Source organism: Schistocerca nitens, chromosome 9, assembly GCF_023898315.1.
Source record: "Schistocerca nitens isolate TAMUIC-IGC-003100 chromosome 9, iqSchNite1.1, whole genome shotgun sequence".
Lineage (NCBI taxonomy): Eukaryota > Metazoa > Arthropoda > Insecta > Orthoptera > Acrididae > Schistocerca > Schistocerca nitens.
In genome coordinates, this window is record NC_064622.1 from 175,647,092 (window position 1) to 175,663,609 (window position 16,518).

Below are 16,518 nucleotides of genomic sequence, written 5' to 3' on the forward strand. Positions count from 1 at the left end.
ATACACTCTTGGAAATTGAAATAAGAACACCGTGAATTCATTGTCCCAGGAAGGGGAAACTTTATTGACACATTCCTGGGGTCAGATACATCACATGATCACACTGACAGAACCACAGGCACATAGACACAGGCAACAGAGCATGCACAATGTCGGCACTAGTACAGTGTATATCCACCTTTCGCAGCAATGCAGGCTGCTATTCTCCCATGGAGACGATCGTAGAGATGCTGGATGTAGTCCTGTGGAACGGCTTGCCATGCCATTTCCACCTGGCGCCTCAGCTGGACCAGCGTTCGTGCTGGACGTGCAGACCGCGTGAGACGACGCTTCATCCAGTCCCAAACATGCTCAATGGGGGACAGATCCGGAGATCGTGCTGGCCAGGGTAGTTGACTTACACTTTCTAGAGCACGTTGGGTGGCACGGGATACATGCGGACGTGCATTGTTCTGTTGGAACAGCAAGTTCCCTTGCCGGTCTAGGAATGGTAGAACGATGGGTTCGATGACGGTTTGGATGTACCGTGCACTATTCAGTGTCCCCTCGACGATCACCAGTGGTGTACGGCCAGTGTAGGAGATCGCTCCCCACACCATGATGCCGGGTGTTGGCCCTGTGTGCCTCGGTCGTATGCAGTCCTGATTGTGGCGCTCACCTGCACGGCGCCAAACACGCATACGACCATCATTGGCACCAAGGCAGAAGCGACTCTCATCGCTGAAGACGACACGTCTCCATTCGTCCCTCCATTCACGCCTGTCGCGACACCACTGGAGGCGGGCTGCACGATGTTGGGGCGTGAGCGGAAGACGGCCTAACGGTGTGCGGGACCGTAGCCCAGCTTCATGGAGACGGTTGCGAATGGTCCTCGCCGATACCCCAGGAGCAACAGTGTCCCTAATTTGCTGGGAAGTGGCGGTGCGGTCCCCTACGGCACTGCGTAGGATCCTACGGTCTTGGTATGCATCCGTGCGTCGCTGCGGTCCGGTCCCAGGTCGACGGGCACGTGCACCTTCCGCCGACCACTGGCGACAACATCGATGTACTGTGGAGACCTCACGCCCCACGTGTTGAGCAATTCGGCGGTACGTCCACCCGGCCTCCCGCATGCCCACTATACGCCCTCGCTCAAAGTCCGTCAACTGCACATACGGTTCACGTCCACGCTGTCGCGGAATGCAACCAGTGTTAAAAACTGCGATGGAGCTCCGTATGCCACGGCAAACTGGCTGACACTGACGGCGGCGGTGCACAAATGCTGCGCAGCTAGCGCCATTCGACGGCCAACACCGCGGTTCCTGGTGTGTCCGCTGTGCCGTGCGTGTGATCATTGCTTGTACAGCCCTCTCGCAGTGTCCGGAGCAAGTATGGTGGGTCTGACACACCGGTGTCAATGTGTTCTTTTTTCCATTTCCAGGAGTGTATATGGATACTCTGCAAATCACATTTAAGTGCCTGGCAGAGGTTTCATCGAACCACCTTCACAATTCTCTATTATTCCAATCTCGTATAGCGCGCGGGAGGAATAAACACCTATATCTTTCCGTACGAGCACTGATTTACCTTATTTTATCTTTGTGATCGTTCCTCCCTATGTAAGTCGGTGTCAACAAAATATTTTCGTATTCGGAGGAGAAAGTTGGTGATTGGAATTTCGTGAGAAGATTCCGTCGCAACGAAAAACGCCTTTCTTTTAATGATGTCCAGCCCAAATCCTCTATCGTTTCTGTGATACTCTCTCCCACATTTCGCGATAATACAAAACGTGCTGCCTTTCTTTGAACTTTTTCGATGTACTCAGTTAGTCCTATCTGGTAAGGATCCCACACCGCGCAACAGTATTCTAAAAGAGGACGGACAAGCGTAGTGCAGGCAGCCTCCTTAGTAGGTCTGTTGCATTTTCTAAGTGTCCTGCCAATGAAACGCAGTCTTCGGTTAGCCTTCCCCACAACATTTTCTATGTGTTCCTTCCAATTTGAGTTGTTCGTAATTGTAATACCTAGGTATTTAGTTGAATTTACGGCTTTTAGATTACACTGATTTATCGTGTAACCAAAGTTTAATGCGTTCGTTTTAGCACTCTTGTGGATGACCTCACACTTTTCGTTATTTAAGGTCAACTGCAGCTTTTCGCACCATTCCGATATTTCTTCTAAATCGTTTTGCAGTTTGTTTTTATCTTCTGATGACTTTATTAGTCGATAAACGACAGCGTCATCTGCAAACAACCGAAGACGGCTGCTCAAATTGTCTCCTAAATCGTTTATATAAATAAGGAATAGCAAAGGGCCTATAACACTGCCTTGGGGAACGCCAGAAATCACTTCTGTTTTACTCGATGACTTCCCGTCAATTACAACGAACTGTGACCTCAGTGACAGGAAATCACAGACCCAGTCACATAACTGAGACGATATTCTATAAGCACGCAATTTCACTATGAGCCGTTTGTGTGGTACAGTGACAAAAGCCTTCCGGAAATCCAGAAATACGGAATCGATCTGAAATCCGGTGTCAATAGCACTTCATGTAAATAAAGAGCTAGTTGTGTTTCACAAGAACGATGTTTTCTAAACCCATGTTGACTGTGTGCCAATAGACCTCCCGCGCCCGGGTTCCCGGGTTCGATTCGCGGCTGGGTCAGGGATTTTCTCTGCCTCGTGACGACTGGGTGTTGTGTGATGTCCTTAGGGTAGTTAGGTTTAAGTAGTTCTAAGTTCTAGGGGACTGATGACCATAGTGCTCAGAGCCAAGTCAATAGACCGTTTTCTTCGAGGTAATTCATTACGTTCGAACACAATATCTGTTCTAAAATCCTGCTGCATATCGACGATAACGATATCGTCCTGTAATTTACTCCTACTACCTTTATTGAATATTGGTGTGACCTGTGCAACTTTCCAGTCTTTGGGTACGGATCTTTCGTCGAGCGAACGGTTGTATATGATTGTTAAGTATGGAGCTAATGCATCAGCATACTCCGAAAGGAACCTAATTGGTATACAGTCTGGACCAGAAGACTTACTTTTATTAAGTGATTTAAGTTTCTTCACTACTCCGAGGATATTTACTTCTACGTTACTCATGTTGGCAGCTCTTCTCGATTCGACTTCTGGAATACACTCTTGGAAATTGAAATAAGAACACCGTGAATTCATTGTCCCAGGAAGGGGAAACTTTATTGACACATTCCTGGGGTCAGATACATCACATGATCACACTGACAGAACCACAGGCACATAGACACAGGCAACAGAGCATGCACAATGTCGGCACTAGTACAGTGTATATCCACCTTTCGCAGCAATGCAGGCTGCTATTCTCCCATGGAGACGATCGTAGAGATGCTGGATGTAGTCCTGTGGAACGGCTTGCCATGCCATTTCCACCTGGCGCCTCAGCTGGACCAGCGTTCGTGCTGGACGTGCAGACCGCGTGAGACGACGCTTCATCCAGTCCCAAACATGCTCAATGGGGGACAGATCCGGAGATCGTGCTGGCCAGGGTAGTTGACTTACACTTTCTAGAGCACGTTGGGTGGCACGGGATACATGCGGACGTGCATTGTTCTGTTGGAACAGCAAGTTCCCTTGCCGGTCTAGGAATGGTAGAACGATGGGTTCGATGACGGTTTGGATGTACCGTGCACTATTCAGTGTCCCCTCGACGATCACCAGTGGTGTACGGCCAGTGTAGGAGATCGCTCCCCACACCATGATGCCGGGTGTTGGCCCTGTGTGCCTCGGTCGTATGCAGTCCTGATTGTGGCGCTCACCTGCACGGCGCCAAACACGCATACGACCATCATTGGCACCAAGGCAGAAGCGACTCTCATCGCTGAAGACGACACGTCTCCATTCGTCCCTCCATTCACGCCTGTCGCGACACCACTGGAGGCGGGCTGCACGATGTTGGGGCGTGAGCGGAAGACGGCCTAACGGTGTGCGGGACCGTAGCCCAGCTTCATGGAGACGGTTGCGAATGGTCCTCGCCGATACCCCAGGAGCAACAGTGTCCCTAATTTGCTGGGAAGTGGCGGTGCGGTCCCCTACGGCACTGCGTAGGATCCTACGGTCTTGGTATGCATCCGTGCGTCGCTGCGGTCCGGTCCCAGGTCGACGGGCACGTGCACCTTCCGCCGACCACTGGCGACAACATCGATGTACTGTGGAGACCTCACGCCCCACGTGTTGAGCAATTCGGCGGTACGTCCACCCGGCCTCCCGCATGCCCACTATACGCCCTCGCTCAAAGTCCGTCAACTGCACATACGGTTCACGTCCACGCTGTCGCGGAATGCAACCAGTGTTAAAAACTGCGATGGAGCTCCGTATGCCACGGCAAACTGGCTGACACTGACGGCGGCGGTGCACAAATGCTGCGCAGCTAGCGCCATTCGACGGCCAACACCGCGGTTCCTGGTGTGTCCGCTGTGCCGTGCGTGTGATCATTGCTTGTACAGCCCTCTCGCAGTGTCCGGAGCAAGTATGGTGGGTCTGACACACCGGTGTCAATGTGTTCTTTTTTCCATTTCCAGGAGTGTATATGGATACTCTGCAAATCACATTTAAGTGCCTGGCAGAGGTTTCATCGAACCACCTTCACAATTCTCTATTATTCCAATCTCGTATAGCGCGCGGGAGGAATAAACACCTATATCTTTCCGTACGAGCACTGATTTACCTTATTTTATCTTTGTGATCGTTCCTCCCTATGTAAGTCGGTGTCAACAAAATATTTTCGTATTCGGAGGAGAAAGTTGGTGATTGGAATTTCGTGAGAAGATTCCGTCGCAACGAAAAACGCCTTTCTTTTAATGATGTCCAGCCCAAATCCTCTATCGTTTCTGTGATACTCTCTCCCACATTTCGCGATAATACAAAACGTGCTGCCTTTCTTTGAACTTTTTCGATGTACTCAGTTAGTCCTATCTGGTAAGGATCCCACACCGCGCAACAGTATTCTAAAAGAGGACGGACAAGCGTAGTGCAGGCAGCCTCCTTAGTAGGTCTGTTGCATTTTCTAAGTGTCCTGCCAATGAAACGCAGTCTTCGGTTAGCCTTCCCCACAACATTTTCTATGTGTTCCTTCCAATTTGAGTTGTTCGTAATTGTAATACCTAGGTATTTAGTTGAATTTACGGCTTTTAGATTACACTGATTTATCGTGTAACCAAAGTTTAATGCGTTCGTTTTAGCACTCTTGTGGATGACCTCACACTTTTCGTTATTTAAGGTCAACTGCAGCTTTTCGCACCATTCCGATATTTCTTCTAAATCGTTTTGCAGTTTGTTTTTATCTTCTGATGACTTTATTAGTCGATAAACGACAGCGTCATCTGCAAACAACCGAAGACGGCTGCTCAAATTGTCTCCTAAATCGTTTATATAAATAAGGAATAGCAAAGGGCCTATAACACTGCCTTGGGGAACGCCAGAAATCACTTCTGTTTTACTCGATGACTTCCCGTCAATTACAACGAACTGTGACCTCAGTGACAGGAAATCACAGACCCAGTCACATAACTGAGACGATATTCCATAAGCACGCAATTTCACTGAGCCGTTTGTGTGGTACAGTGACAAAAGCCTTCCGGAAATCCAGAAATACGGAATCGATCTGAAATCCGGTGTCAATAGCACTTCATGTAAATAAAGAGCTAGTTGTGTTTCACAAGAACGATGTTTTCTAAACCCATGTTGACTGTGTGCCAATAGACCTCCCGCGCCCGGGTTCCCGGGTTCGATTCGCGGCTGGGTCAGGGATTTTCTCTGCCTCGTGACGACTGGGTGTTGTGTGATGTCCTTAGGGTAGTTAGGTTTAAGTAGTTCTAAGTTCTAGGGGACTGATGACCATAGTGCTCAGAGCCAAGTCAATAGACCGTTTTCTTCGAGGTAATTCATTACGTTCGAACACAATATCTGTTCTAAAATCCTGCTGCATATCGACGATAACGATATCGTCCTGTAATTTACTCCTACTACCTTTATTGAATATTGGTGTGACCTGTGCAACTTTCCAGTCTTTGGGTACGGATCTTTCGTCGAGCGAACGGTTGTATATGATTGTTAAGTATGGAGCTAATGCATCAGCATACTCCGAAAGGAACCTAATTGGTATACAGTCTGGACCAGAAGACTTACTTTTATTAAGTGATTTAAGTTTCTTCACTACTCCGAGGATATTTACTTCTACGTTACTCATGTTGGCAGCTCTTCTCGATTCGACTTCTGGAATACACTCTTGGAAATTGAAATAAGAACACCGTGAATTCATTGTCCCAGGAAGGGGAAACTTTATTGACACATTCCTGGGGTCAGATACATCACATGATCACACTGACAGAACCACAGGCACATAGACACAGGCAACAGAGCATGCACAATGTCGGCACTAGTACAGTGTATATCCACATTTCGCAGCAATGCAGGCTGCTATTCTCCCATGGAGACGATCGTAGAGATGCTGGATGTAGTCCTGTGGAACGGCTTGCCATGCCATTTCCACCTGGCGCCTCAGTTGGACCAGCGTTCGTGCTGGACGTGCAGACCGCGTGAGACGACGCTTCATCCAGTCCCAAACATGCTCAATGGGGACAGATCCGGAGATCGTGCTGGCCAGGGTAGTTGACTTACACCTTCTAGAGCACGTTGGGTCGCACGGGATACATGCGGACATGCATTGTCCTGTTGGAAGAGCAAGTTCCCTTGCCGGTCTAGGAATGGTAGAACGATGGGTTCGATGACGGTTTGGATGTACCGTGCACTATTCAGTGTCCCCTCGACGATCACCAGTGGTGTACGGCCAGTGTAGGAGATCGCTCCCCACACCATGATGCCGGGTGTTGGCCCTGTGTGCCTCGGTCGTATGCAGTCCTGATTGTGGCGCTCACCTGCACGGCGCCAAACACGCATACGACCATCATTGGCACCAAGGCAGAAGCGACTCTCATCGCTGAAGACGACACGTCTCCATTCGTCCCTCCATTCACGCCTGTCGCGACACCACTGGAGGCGGGCTGCACGATGTTGGGGCGTGAGCGGAAGACGGCCTAACGGTGTGCGGGACCGTAGCCCAGCTTCATGGAGACGGTTGCGAATGGTCCTCGCCGATACCCCAGGAGCAACAGTGTCCCTAATTTGCTGGGAAGTGGCGGTGCGGTCCCCTACGGCACTGCGTAGGATCCTATGGTCTTGGCGTGCATCCGTGCGTCGCTGCGGTCCGGTCCCAGGTCGACGGGCACGTGCACCTTCCGCCGACCACTGGCGACAACATCGATGTACTGTGGAGACCTCACGCCCCACGTGTTGAGCAATTCGGCGGTACATCCACCCGGCCTCCCGTATGCCCACTATACTCCCCTGCTCAAAGTCCGTCAACTGCACATACGGTTCACGTCCACGCTGTCGCGGCATGCTACCAGTGTTAAAGACTGCGATGGAGCTCCGTATGCCACGGCAAACTGGCTGACACTGACGGCGGCGGTGCACAAATGCTGCGCAGCTAGCGCCATTCGACGGCCAACACCGCGGTTCCTGGTGTGTCCGCTGTGCCGTGCGTGTGATCATTGCTTGTACAGCCCTCTCGCAGTGTCCGGAGCAAGTATGGTGGGTCTGACACACCGGTGTCAATGTGTTCTTTTTTCCATTTCCAGGAGTGTATTTACTCCGTGTTCCTTTGTGAAGGCATTTCGGAAGGCTGTGTTTAGTAACTCTGCTTTGGCAGCACTGTCTTCGATAGTATCTCCATTGCTATCGAACAGAGAAGGCATTGACTGTTTCTTGCCGCTAACATACTTCACATACGACCAGAATCTCTTTGGATTTTCTGCCAGGTTTCGAGACAAAGTTTCGTTGTGGAAACTGTTATAAGTATCTCTCATTGAAGTCTGCGCTAAATTTCGAGCTTCTGTAAAAGATAGCCAATCTTGGGGATTTTGCGTATGTTTAAATTTGGCAGCCAGCTGGTGTGGCCGACCGGTTCTAGGCGCTTCAGTCTGGAACCGCGCGACCGCTACGGTCGCAGGTTAGAATCCTGCCTCGGGCACGGATGTGTGTGATATCTTTAGGTTAGTTAGGTTTAAGTAGTTCTAAGTTCTAGGGGACTTATGACCTCAGATGTTAAGTCCCATAGTGCTCAGAGCCATTTGAACCATTTAAATTTGGCATGTTTGTTTCGTGTAGATGGTTACTGCGAACGGACTACGTCGTGGCGACCTTACTCGGTAACAAAAATGATAGGACGCGGCCCTAGTGACTGCCTACAACAGTAGCAGGTGGTAAAGTGTTTCATTTGTGGAGTGGAGAAAATGAGACTGGAGTGTCACAGAGGATCGAGCTCACCCTGAAGACGTCGTAGTCGGCGGAGCGGATGAGGGCGCCGTCGAGGTAGGAGAAGGCGTTGAAGGCGGCCTTCCAGGGCAGGTAGTCGGTCTCGTGGCGCAGGTAGGTTGTGAGGTCGAGCGCCGTGGCGTACGGCAGGCGGCCGGCGCGCGCCAGCGACAGCGCGTCGTCCAGCAGCTGGGCGCGCGACACGGCCGACAGCGTCTCCACCGAGCCCGCGTCCGACAGCGCCGCCAGCACCAGCCGCCAGTTGGTCTCGTCGTAGTTGACGCGGTAGAAGCCTGCCGGTCACGGGGTGAGGCGTCAGCACGACACCGGACGACGCCTCTCACAATCTACACATCTTCCGGGCAATTGTACAAGGTGATCGGAAAGTTGTTGAAAACTCATTTTCCTCACACGGCTTGGAACTTACAAGCGAAACTCCCCATCGCACCATCCTCAGGCTTAGTGGCCAAATGGCCCAGTGGATATCCCGTCAAAATAAACTGAACACAGATCTACATCTACATCTACATCTACATCCATACTCCGCAAGCCATCTGACGGTGTGTGGCGCAGGGTACTTCAAGTACCTCTATCGGTTCTCCCTTCTATCCAGTCTCGTATTGTTCGTGGAAAGAAAGAGTGTCGGTATGCCTCAGTGTGGGCTCTAATCTCTCTGATTTTATCCTCATAGTCTCTTCGCGAGATATACGTAGGAGGGAGCAATATACTGCTTGACTCCTCGGTGAAGGTATGTTCTCGAAACTTCAACAAAAGCCCGTACCGAGCTACTGAGCGTCTCTCCTGCAAAGTCTTCCACTGGAGTTTATCTATCATCTCCGTAACGCTTTCGCGATTACTAAATGATCCTGTAACGAAGCGCGCTGCTCTCCGCTGGATCTTCTCTATCTCTTCTATCAACCCTATCTGATACGGATCCTACACTGCTGAGCAATATTCAAACAGTGGGCGAACAAGTGTACTGTAACCTACTTCCTTTGTTTTCGGATTGCATTTCCTTAGGATTCTTCCAATGAATCTCAGTCTGGCATCTGCTTTACCACGAACAACTTTATGTGATCATTCCACTTTAAATCACTCCTAATGCCTACTCCCAGATAATTTATGGAATTAACTGCTTCCAGTTGCTGACCTGCTATATTGTAGCTAAATGATAAAGGATCTTTCTTTCTATGTATTCGCAGCTCATTACACTTGCCTACATTGAGATTCAATTGCCATTCCCTGCACCATGCGTCAATTCGCTGCAGATCCTCCTGCATTTCAGTACAATTTTCCAATGTTACAACCTCTCGATATACCACAGCATCATCCGCAAAAAGCCTCAGTGAACTTCCGGTGTCATCCACAAGGTCATTTATGTATATTGCGAATAGCAACGGTCCTACGACAGTCCCCTGCGGCACACCTGAAATCACTCTTACTTCGGAAGACTTTTCTCCATTGAGAATGCCGTGCTGAATTCTGTTATCTAGGAACTCTTCAATCCACTCAAACAATTCGTCTGATAGTCCTTATGCTCTTACTTTGTTCATTAAACGACCGTGGGGAACTGTGTCGAACGCCTTGCGTAAGTCAAGAAACACGGCATCTACCTGGCAACCCGTGTTTATGGCCCTCTGAGTCTCGTGGACGAATAACGCGAACTGGGTTTCACACCATCGTCTTTTTCGAAACCCATGCTGATTCCTACAGAGTAGATTTCTAGACTCCAGAAAATTCATTATACTCGAACTAAATACGTGTTCCAAAATTCTACAGCTGATCGACGCTAGAGATATAGGTCTATACTTCTGCACATCTGTTCGACGACCCTTCTTAAAAACGGGGATGACGTGTGCCCTTTTCCAATCCTTTGGAACGCTACGCTCTTCTAGAGACCTAGGGTACACCGCTGCAAGAAAGGGGGCAAGTTCCTTCGAGTACTCTGTGTAAAATCGAACTGGTATCCCATCAGGTCCAGCGGCCTTTCCTCTTTTGAGCGATTTTAATTGTTTCTCTGTCTAGCATGAAAACAGGAAGAAAGTGTACTGAACTGTTAATAAAGATGGAAAACAGAAGCTCATATTCTTCAACATCGAGTGAATTGCAAGAAACACGGCGTCGTGGTTGTGTGGTCACGGTGTTGGACTGCAAAGGGGGTGACCAGTGTTAAAACCTCACCTATGGCCCATCACAGAATTATGATTATAACGTCAGTTTCATTTACTTCCGACTCATAGTTGTTATTAAATCACTTTCCAAATGATACCGTGTTAGTTCATTAGTAATACATACATCAAAAAGCTACAAATAGTAGCTGGAAACTTAATATCAAAACTGGAGATGACGAAGGAGGCGAAGTTAAATATTTCTGCTATCTTGGAAACAAAAGAACCCATGGACAACGAAGCGAGGAGGACATGAAAAGCAGGTCAATAGAGGCAAACAGGGCAATTCTGTCCAAGTCAAGTCTGCTAGTATTAAACGTAGGCTTTAATTTGAGGAAGATGTTTCTGAGAATGTACGTTTGGAGCACAGCATTCTGTGGTAGTGAATAATGAACTGCAGGAAACCGGAACAGGAGAGAATCGAAGCATTTGAGATGTGGTGCTACAGAACAATGTTGAGAATTAGATGGACTGATAAGGTGAGAATCGGCGAAGGAAGGAACATAGGAAAAACACTAGGAAGGGAAAGGATGGTAGGACATATGTTACGATATAAGGGAATAGCTTGAACGGTACTTGAGTGAGCTGCAGAGGGTAAAAAACTATAGAAGAAGACAGAGATTGGAATACATCAAAGAATAATTGAGTCTGTAGGTTGCAAGTGCTACACGGAGATGAAGCGGTTGGTACAGGAGCCGAACTCGTGGAGGGCCGCATCAAACCAATCAGAAGACTGGTGAATAAACGGAAAGAAAAGAAAGATAGAAGAAGAAGAATCCGCAAGTGAGTAGCTAGGTTAGTGGTGGCTGACCTGTCTCTTCGACGTTGAAGATGACCCAGGAGTCGTTGGCGGCGCCGAGGCTGTCCAGGTGGAGGGTGGGCTGGGCCCGCATCCACGTCCGCGGCCTCGTCGCGCCGAAGTCCCTCCGCTCGGCGTCCGTGTAGGTGATGGGCACCCACCACAGGCTGCTGTTGCCCGCCGCGCCCGTAGAGTTCACCAGGAACCGCTCCTGCCGACACGTCACCGCTACGCTCAGAGGCGCCACGCGAACACGTTTATGACGTCGAGTAGGCCGAAAAATCTCATTAACGTTACACTCACGGAAGTGGAAAGTGTTGCACCATCAATAACTTGACGGAATGCTACCAAACTGTTACGCCCAGTATTTCCATACGGAGACGTGCGCGGCTCGCGGTCGTACCGCCTATTGCTCGTCATCTTTTTTTTATGATTCTGTCGCCTCGTTTGCTTTTAATTTGATTTACTGGCGTCACTAGATTGCTGGTTTGCTTGCTCGTGACTGACAGCAGCAGTGCTTATCGATAAGTGCACTTTCGTACTATCTCTGGAGCGACCGTTAGTATTTCCGCCTCGTCGTCTGTGGGGAGTTTAGTAGGGACGCAGCGCCAGTGAGTTCCGGACAGGCAGTACTCGCCGACGGCTGACGACACAAATGTACTGTCCGACGGAAGGAGACTGGAGCGGGAACGACCGTAGGTTGGTCGTTTGGACGGTCGTCTCATCGGGCGACGTGTATTTGGTCTTTTGACCGTTTCTGAGCCGCGTCTGTTGGTCATCTTGCCGGACGTGGGTCGGTTCCTTCCTGGTGCAGAGATGTCGGGTACCCAATCGGCAAGTGTTCCCTCTGCACGGTTGGGTCCAAGCCAGTGTGCCCGGGCCGCCGTGCCTCCTAGTTCCGAACGGACATCGAGTTGAGTCGGGTTGGAGCTGCAGTGAGCTCTGCACAGCCAAGACTCGCCCGACCGATGCCGACACTCATAACTTGAGTGGGAACGAACTTGGTTGGTCGTTCAATTGGTTGTCTCATCGGGCGACGTGTATTTGGTCTTTTGACCGTTTCTGAGCCTCGTCAGTTGGTCATCTTGCCGGACGTGGGTCGATTCCTTCCTGGTGCAGAGATATCGAGTGTCCAATGGGCAAGTGTTCCCTCAGCATGGTTGGGTCCAAGCCAGTACGCCCGGGCCGCCGTGCCACCTAGTTCCGAACGAAAATCGAGTTGAGTTGGGCTGGAGCTGCAGTGAGCTCCGCACAGCCAAGACTCGCCCGACCGTTGCCGACACTCATAACTTGAGTGGGGACGACCTTGGTTGGTCATTCGGTTGCTCATCTCATCGGACGACGTGTATTTGGTCGCCCACTGCTTACGGAAATACTCTGTGTGTGTGACTTGTCAAAAATGGTTCAAATGGCTTTGAGCACTTTCAGACTTAACATCTGAGGTCATCAGTCCCCTAGAACTTAGAACTACTTAAACCTAACTAACCTAAGGACATCACACACAGCCGGCCGGAGTGGCCGAGCGGTTCTAGGCACTACAGTCTGGAACCGCGCGACCGCTACGGTCGCAGGTTCGAATCCCGCCTCGGGCACGGATGTGTGTGATGTCCTTAGGTTAGTTAGGTTTAAGTAGTTCTAAGTTCTAGGGGACTGATGACCTCAGAAGTTAAGTCCCATAGTGGCCAGAGCCATTTGAACCATTTTTTGACATCACACACATCCATACCCGAGGCAGGATTCGAACCTGCGAGCGTAGCAGTCGCGCAGTTCCGGACTGAAATGCCTAGAACCGCTCGGCCACCGCGGCCGGCTGTGACTTGTCATTTCTCCTTGTTTTTCCACGGTGGTTGGTTTTAGGATTGTCGGAGTTCTTGGTGCAAGTGTTTACGTGGAACTGTGTGTAGCTTCTGTGATTTTCATTGAGCACATGAATGCTGTCTGCGTACTGGAGTAGCCAGTCGGTCGGTTGCGACAGAGGGAATTGATTAGGTTGTTGGTTGGTTCGTCAGCCGTCCCTAGGTCGTGCTGCTACCCGATTGTTTAGTGTTCCGCTAGGCTGCCTGTCTCACCTAAACTGTGTTAGAGTTTACTCCCCAGGCCGACCCTTGGACACTTCTGAGCAACGCTCTTCTGTTGTTTGTGATTGTGATTTTCTTTTGTCGCAAGTACTGTGCCAGGCCTTCATCCGTGTATTATTTTGTCCTATGTTCAGTATATGGCCTTCAGCCGAACCTTATGTGAGGTATTTTGAGATTAGGTTTTCATCCGTGTTAGTTTAAAATTCTTGTTTACTCTGTATTTAGGCCTTCAGCCACGTTTGTTTTAAAATTTGTTGCTTTCACCTGTAATGTGTAAATTCCTGTCTGTAAGGTTTCTCTTTAATTATCTTGAATTCTTAAAATGGCCTTCAGCCATACTGTGTAAATGCTTATCTTAAGGTTTGTCTTTAATTATTTTGAATAATTGCTTGGGCCTTCGGCCGTATTTCAAGTTTTCTTAAGATGGTTTTCTGATGTACTGTGTAAATGCTTGTCTTTAAAGGTTGCCTTTTATTATGTTGAAATATTATTGAGCTTTCAGCCGAGGAATTAATTTAAATTTTCCTTAATATGGCTTTTAGCCGAAATTGGTAAATGCTTACCTGTTAAGAATTTCCTTTGCTGATCTGAAATATTATTTGGGCCTTTAACCGAGAAGATATTTTAATTTTATTTAAGTAAGGCCTTTAGCCGTATGTCTAAATTCTTGTGTTTTAAAAGGAATTATTTAAACTTTATTATTGAGAAGTAACTTGGTCCCTCAGCCGTGAATTGATACTTGTTGTTTAAAAGAGCAAACTATTCATTGGTTTTGGAGGAATAAAGTTGTGTTCTTGTGTAACTAACAGTAACTGATCTTGGCCCCTTTTCACAACCTGATCCGGTCTGTCCTGCGTAACCAGATTTCACGTACCTTTGGGAAATGCCGACCAAAATTTAATCCTTAGGCGAGCTGATTTTCTGTATTTTCAGTAAAGAACACGTCATTCCTACAAATGAAAAAATCTCATTTGTAATGATCAATATGGGTTCCGAAAGCAAATATTGTGTAAAATCCAGCTCGTTCCTTTCGTTCACTAGGCCCAGGACGCCGGCGCCCAGGTGGATGGCGTCTTGCTTGACATACGAAAGGCGTGATTATGGAATAGAGACCAAGTGAGTGAGTGGACTGAAGAGTTTCTAGCAGACAGAACTCAGCATGTCGTTCTCAATAGATGGAAGTCTTCAAGCGGGAAAGTAACTTCGAGCGTACCCCCCTCCCCCCCCCCCCCCGGAAGTTCTACAGGTCTATTACTTTTCGCATTATATGTAAATGACGTGGTAGAGAGCATCAGGCTTTTCTCGGATGATGATGATGTTGTATACTAAGAAATCACAGTGGTAGAAAATTGTACCGAAATGCGGGACGACGTGCACAGCATCGATGGTTGGTGCAGGAAGTGGCAACTGATCCTCAACATAAACAAATGTTACATATTGCGTGTACATAGATACAAATACCCATTATTGCATGATGAAAGATTGCAGAATAATCACTGGAAGTAGTTATTTCCACAAAAGATGTTGGGATATGCGTACGGGGCAGTTTATAGTGAAATGACCACATAAAACTAATAACAGGAAAGGCACATGCCAGACTGAGTTTAATTGGTAGAACTCTCAGGAAATGCAACACGTCAACAAAGGAGGTAGCTTACAAAACCCTCGTTCGACCAGTACTTGAATATTACTAGTCAGCCTGGGTTCCGTACCAGATGGCACTGTAAGATAAAATAGAGACAATCCAAAGAAGAGCAGCGCGTTTTGTTGCATATTCATTTAGCAAGCACGAAAGTGTCAGGGAGATGATCAGCCAACTCCAGTGGCAGACGCTGAAGGAGATGCGTCCCGCATCACTGTGTGGTTTATTGTCGAAATTCCGAGAGCGCACGTTCCTGCAAGAGTCAACCAATATATTGCTTTCCAGCCCACATGGACACTTGTCGGCAGTCGTTCTTCCCGCGAACCAATAGCGAACGGAATAGGGAAGGAGAAAGTGTCGGTGCTACACACACTGCAAGGTGGCTTGCGGAGTATACTTTGTAGATGTAGATGAAGAATTGGGTGAGTAAATGATGGCTTTCGGTGCGCCTAACGTTACTGGAATTTTTCACAACACGGAGAGTCCAGGTGGATGTGCACATGCAGTTTATCGGGACCTGTGGACTTTGAGAATTGTTGAATTATTGGAATGTTGGACGTGGCGATAACACACTGACAGAGTGTGCTCCCTGCCGCCGTTGGATAAGCAGCTGCAGCAGCAAGTCGTATACTCCTAGCTCACTCATTTGTTACATAGTTTAATTCTTAATTTCTTTGCGTGTTTCTGGTACTTGCATTGTTTAATTCATAAATTTCGGGCGTATTATAGTATTTGAGAGTTGTAGCATCGCGTTTTAGTACCTGAATAGCGTAAAATCGCGTAGTCTCCTTCCGCCGCCGAGCAGTGTGTCAGCAGTGCGCAAGTAGCAGCGTTACTGCATTTACTAGGCAATCTACTAGGGACTGCAACTGCTGTGTTCGGATGCAGGCTGAGTTGGCATCCCTTCGCTCCCAGCTTCAGGCAGTGTTGGCTTCGGTCACACAGCTTGAGGCTGTTGCCAATGGGCATCACTGTGGGGGTCCGGATGGGGGTTTGTCGGGGACGGCCAGCTCGTCCCACGCATCCCCCGATCGGACTACGACTGTGTTTGCCCGGGATACTGCCCGCATTGAGGCTGATCCCTCACCTGTCGTAGAGTGGGAGGTCGTCTCAAGGTGTGGCAGGGGGCGAAAGACATTCCGGAGGGCTGAACGGAAGGCCTCTCCAGTTTGTCTGACGAACCGGTTTCAGGCTCTGTCTCAGGCTGATACTGATCTTCGGCCTGACATGGCTGCTTGTCCTGTTCCAGAGGTTGCCCCTCAGTCTGCAAGATCCGGGCGGTCACAGAGGGTGGGCTTACTGGTAGTTGGGAGCTCCAACGTCAGGCGCGTAATGCGGCCCCTTAGGGAAATGGCAGCAAGAGAGGGGAAGAAAACCAATGTGCACTCCGTGTGCATACCGGGGGGAGTCATTCCAGATGTGGAAAGGGTCCTTCCTGATGCCATGAAGGGTACAGGGTGCACCCATCTGCAGGTGGTCGCTCATGTCGGTACTAATG

General features: G+C 49.0%; 1 protein-coding gene across 1 annotated transcript in view; it reads right to left on the reverse strand.

Annotated features, from left to right (window-relative positions):
- LOC126203398 (aminopeptidase N) overlaps positions 1-16,518 on the reverse strand; it is a 320,824-nt gene that overhangs the window by 64,284 nt on the left and 240,022 nt on the right. The window contains exons 10-11 of the mRNA XM_049937703.1: positions 11,313-11,511; positions 8,346-8,626 (exon numbers count right to left, since the gene is read on the reverse strand). Coding sequence (XP_049793660.1) covers positions 8,346-8,626; positions 11,313-11,511 — 480 coding nt within the window. The remainder of the gene's footprint in view (positions 1-8,345; positions 8,627-11,312; positions 11,512-16,518) is intronic.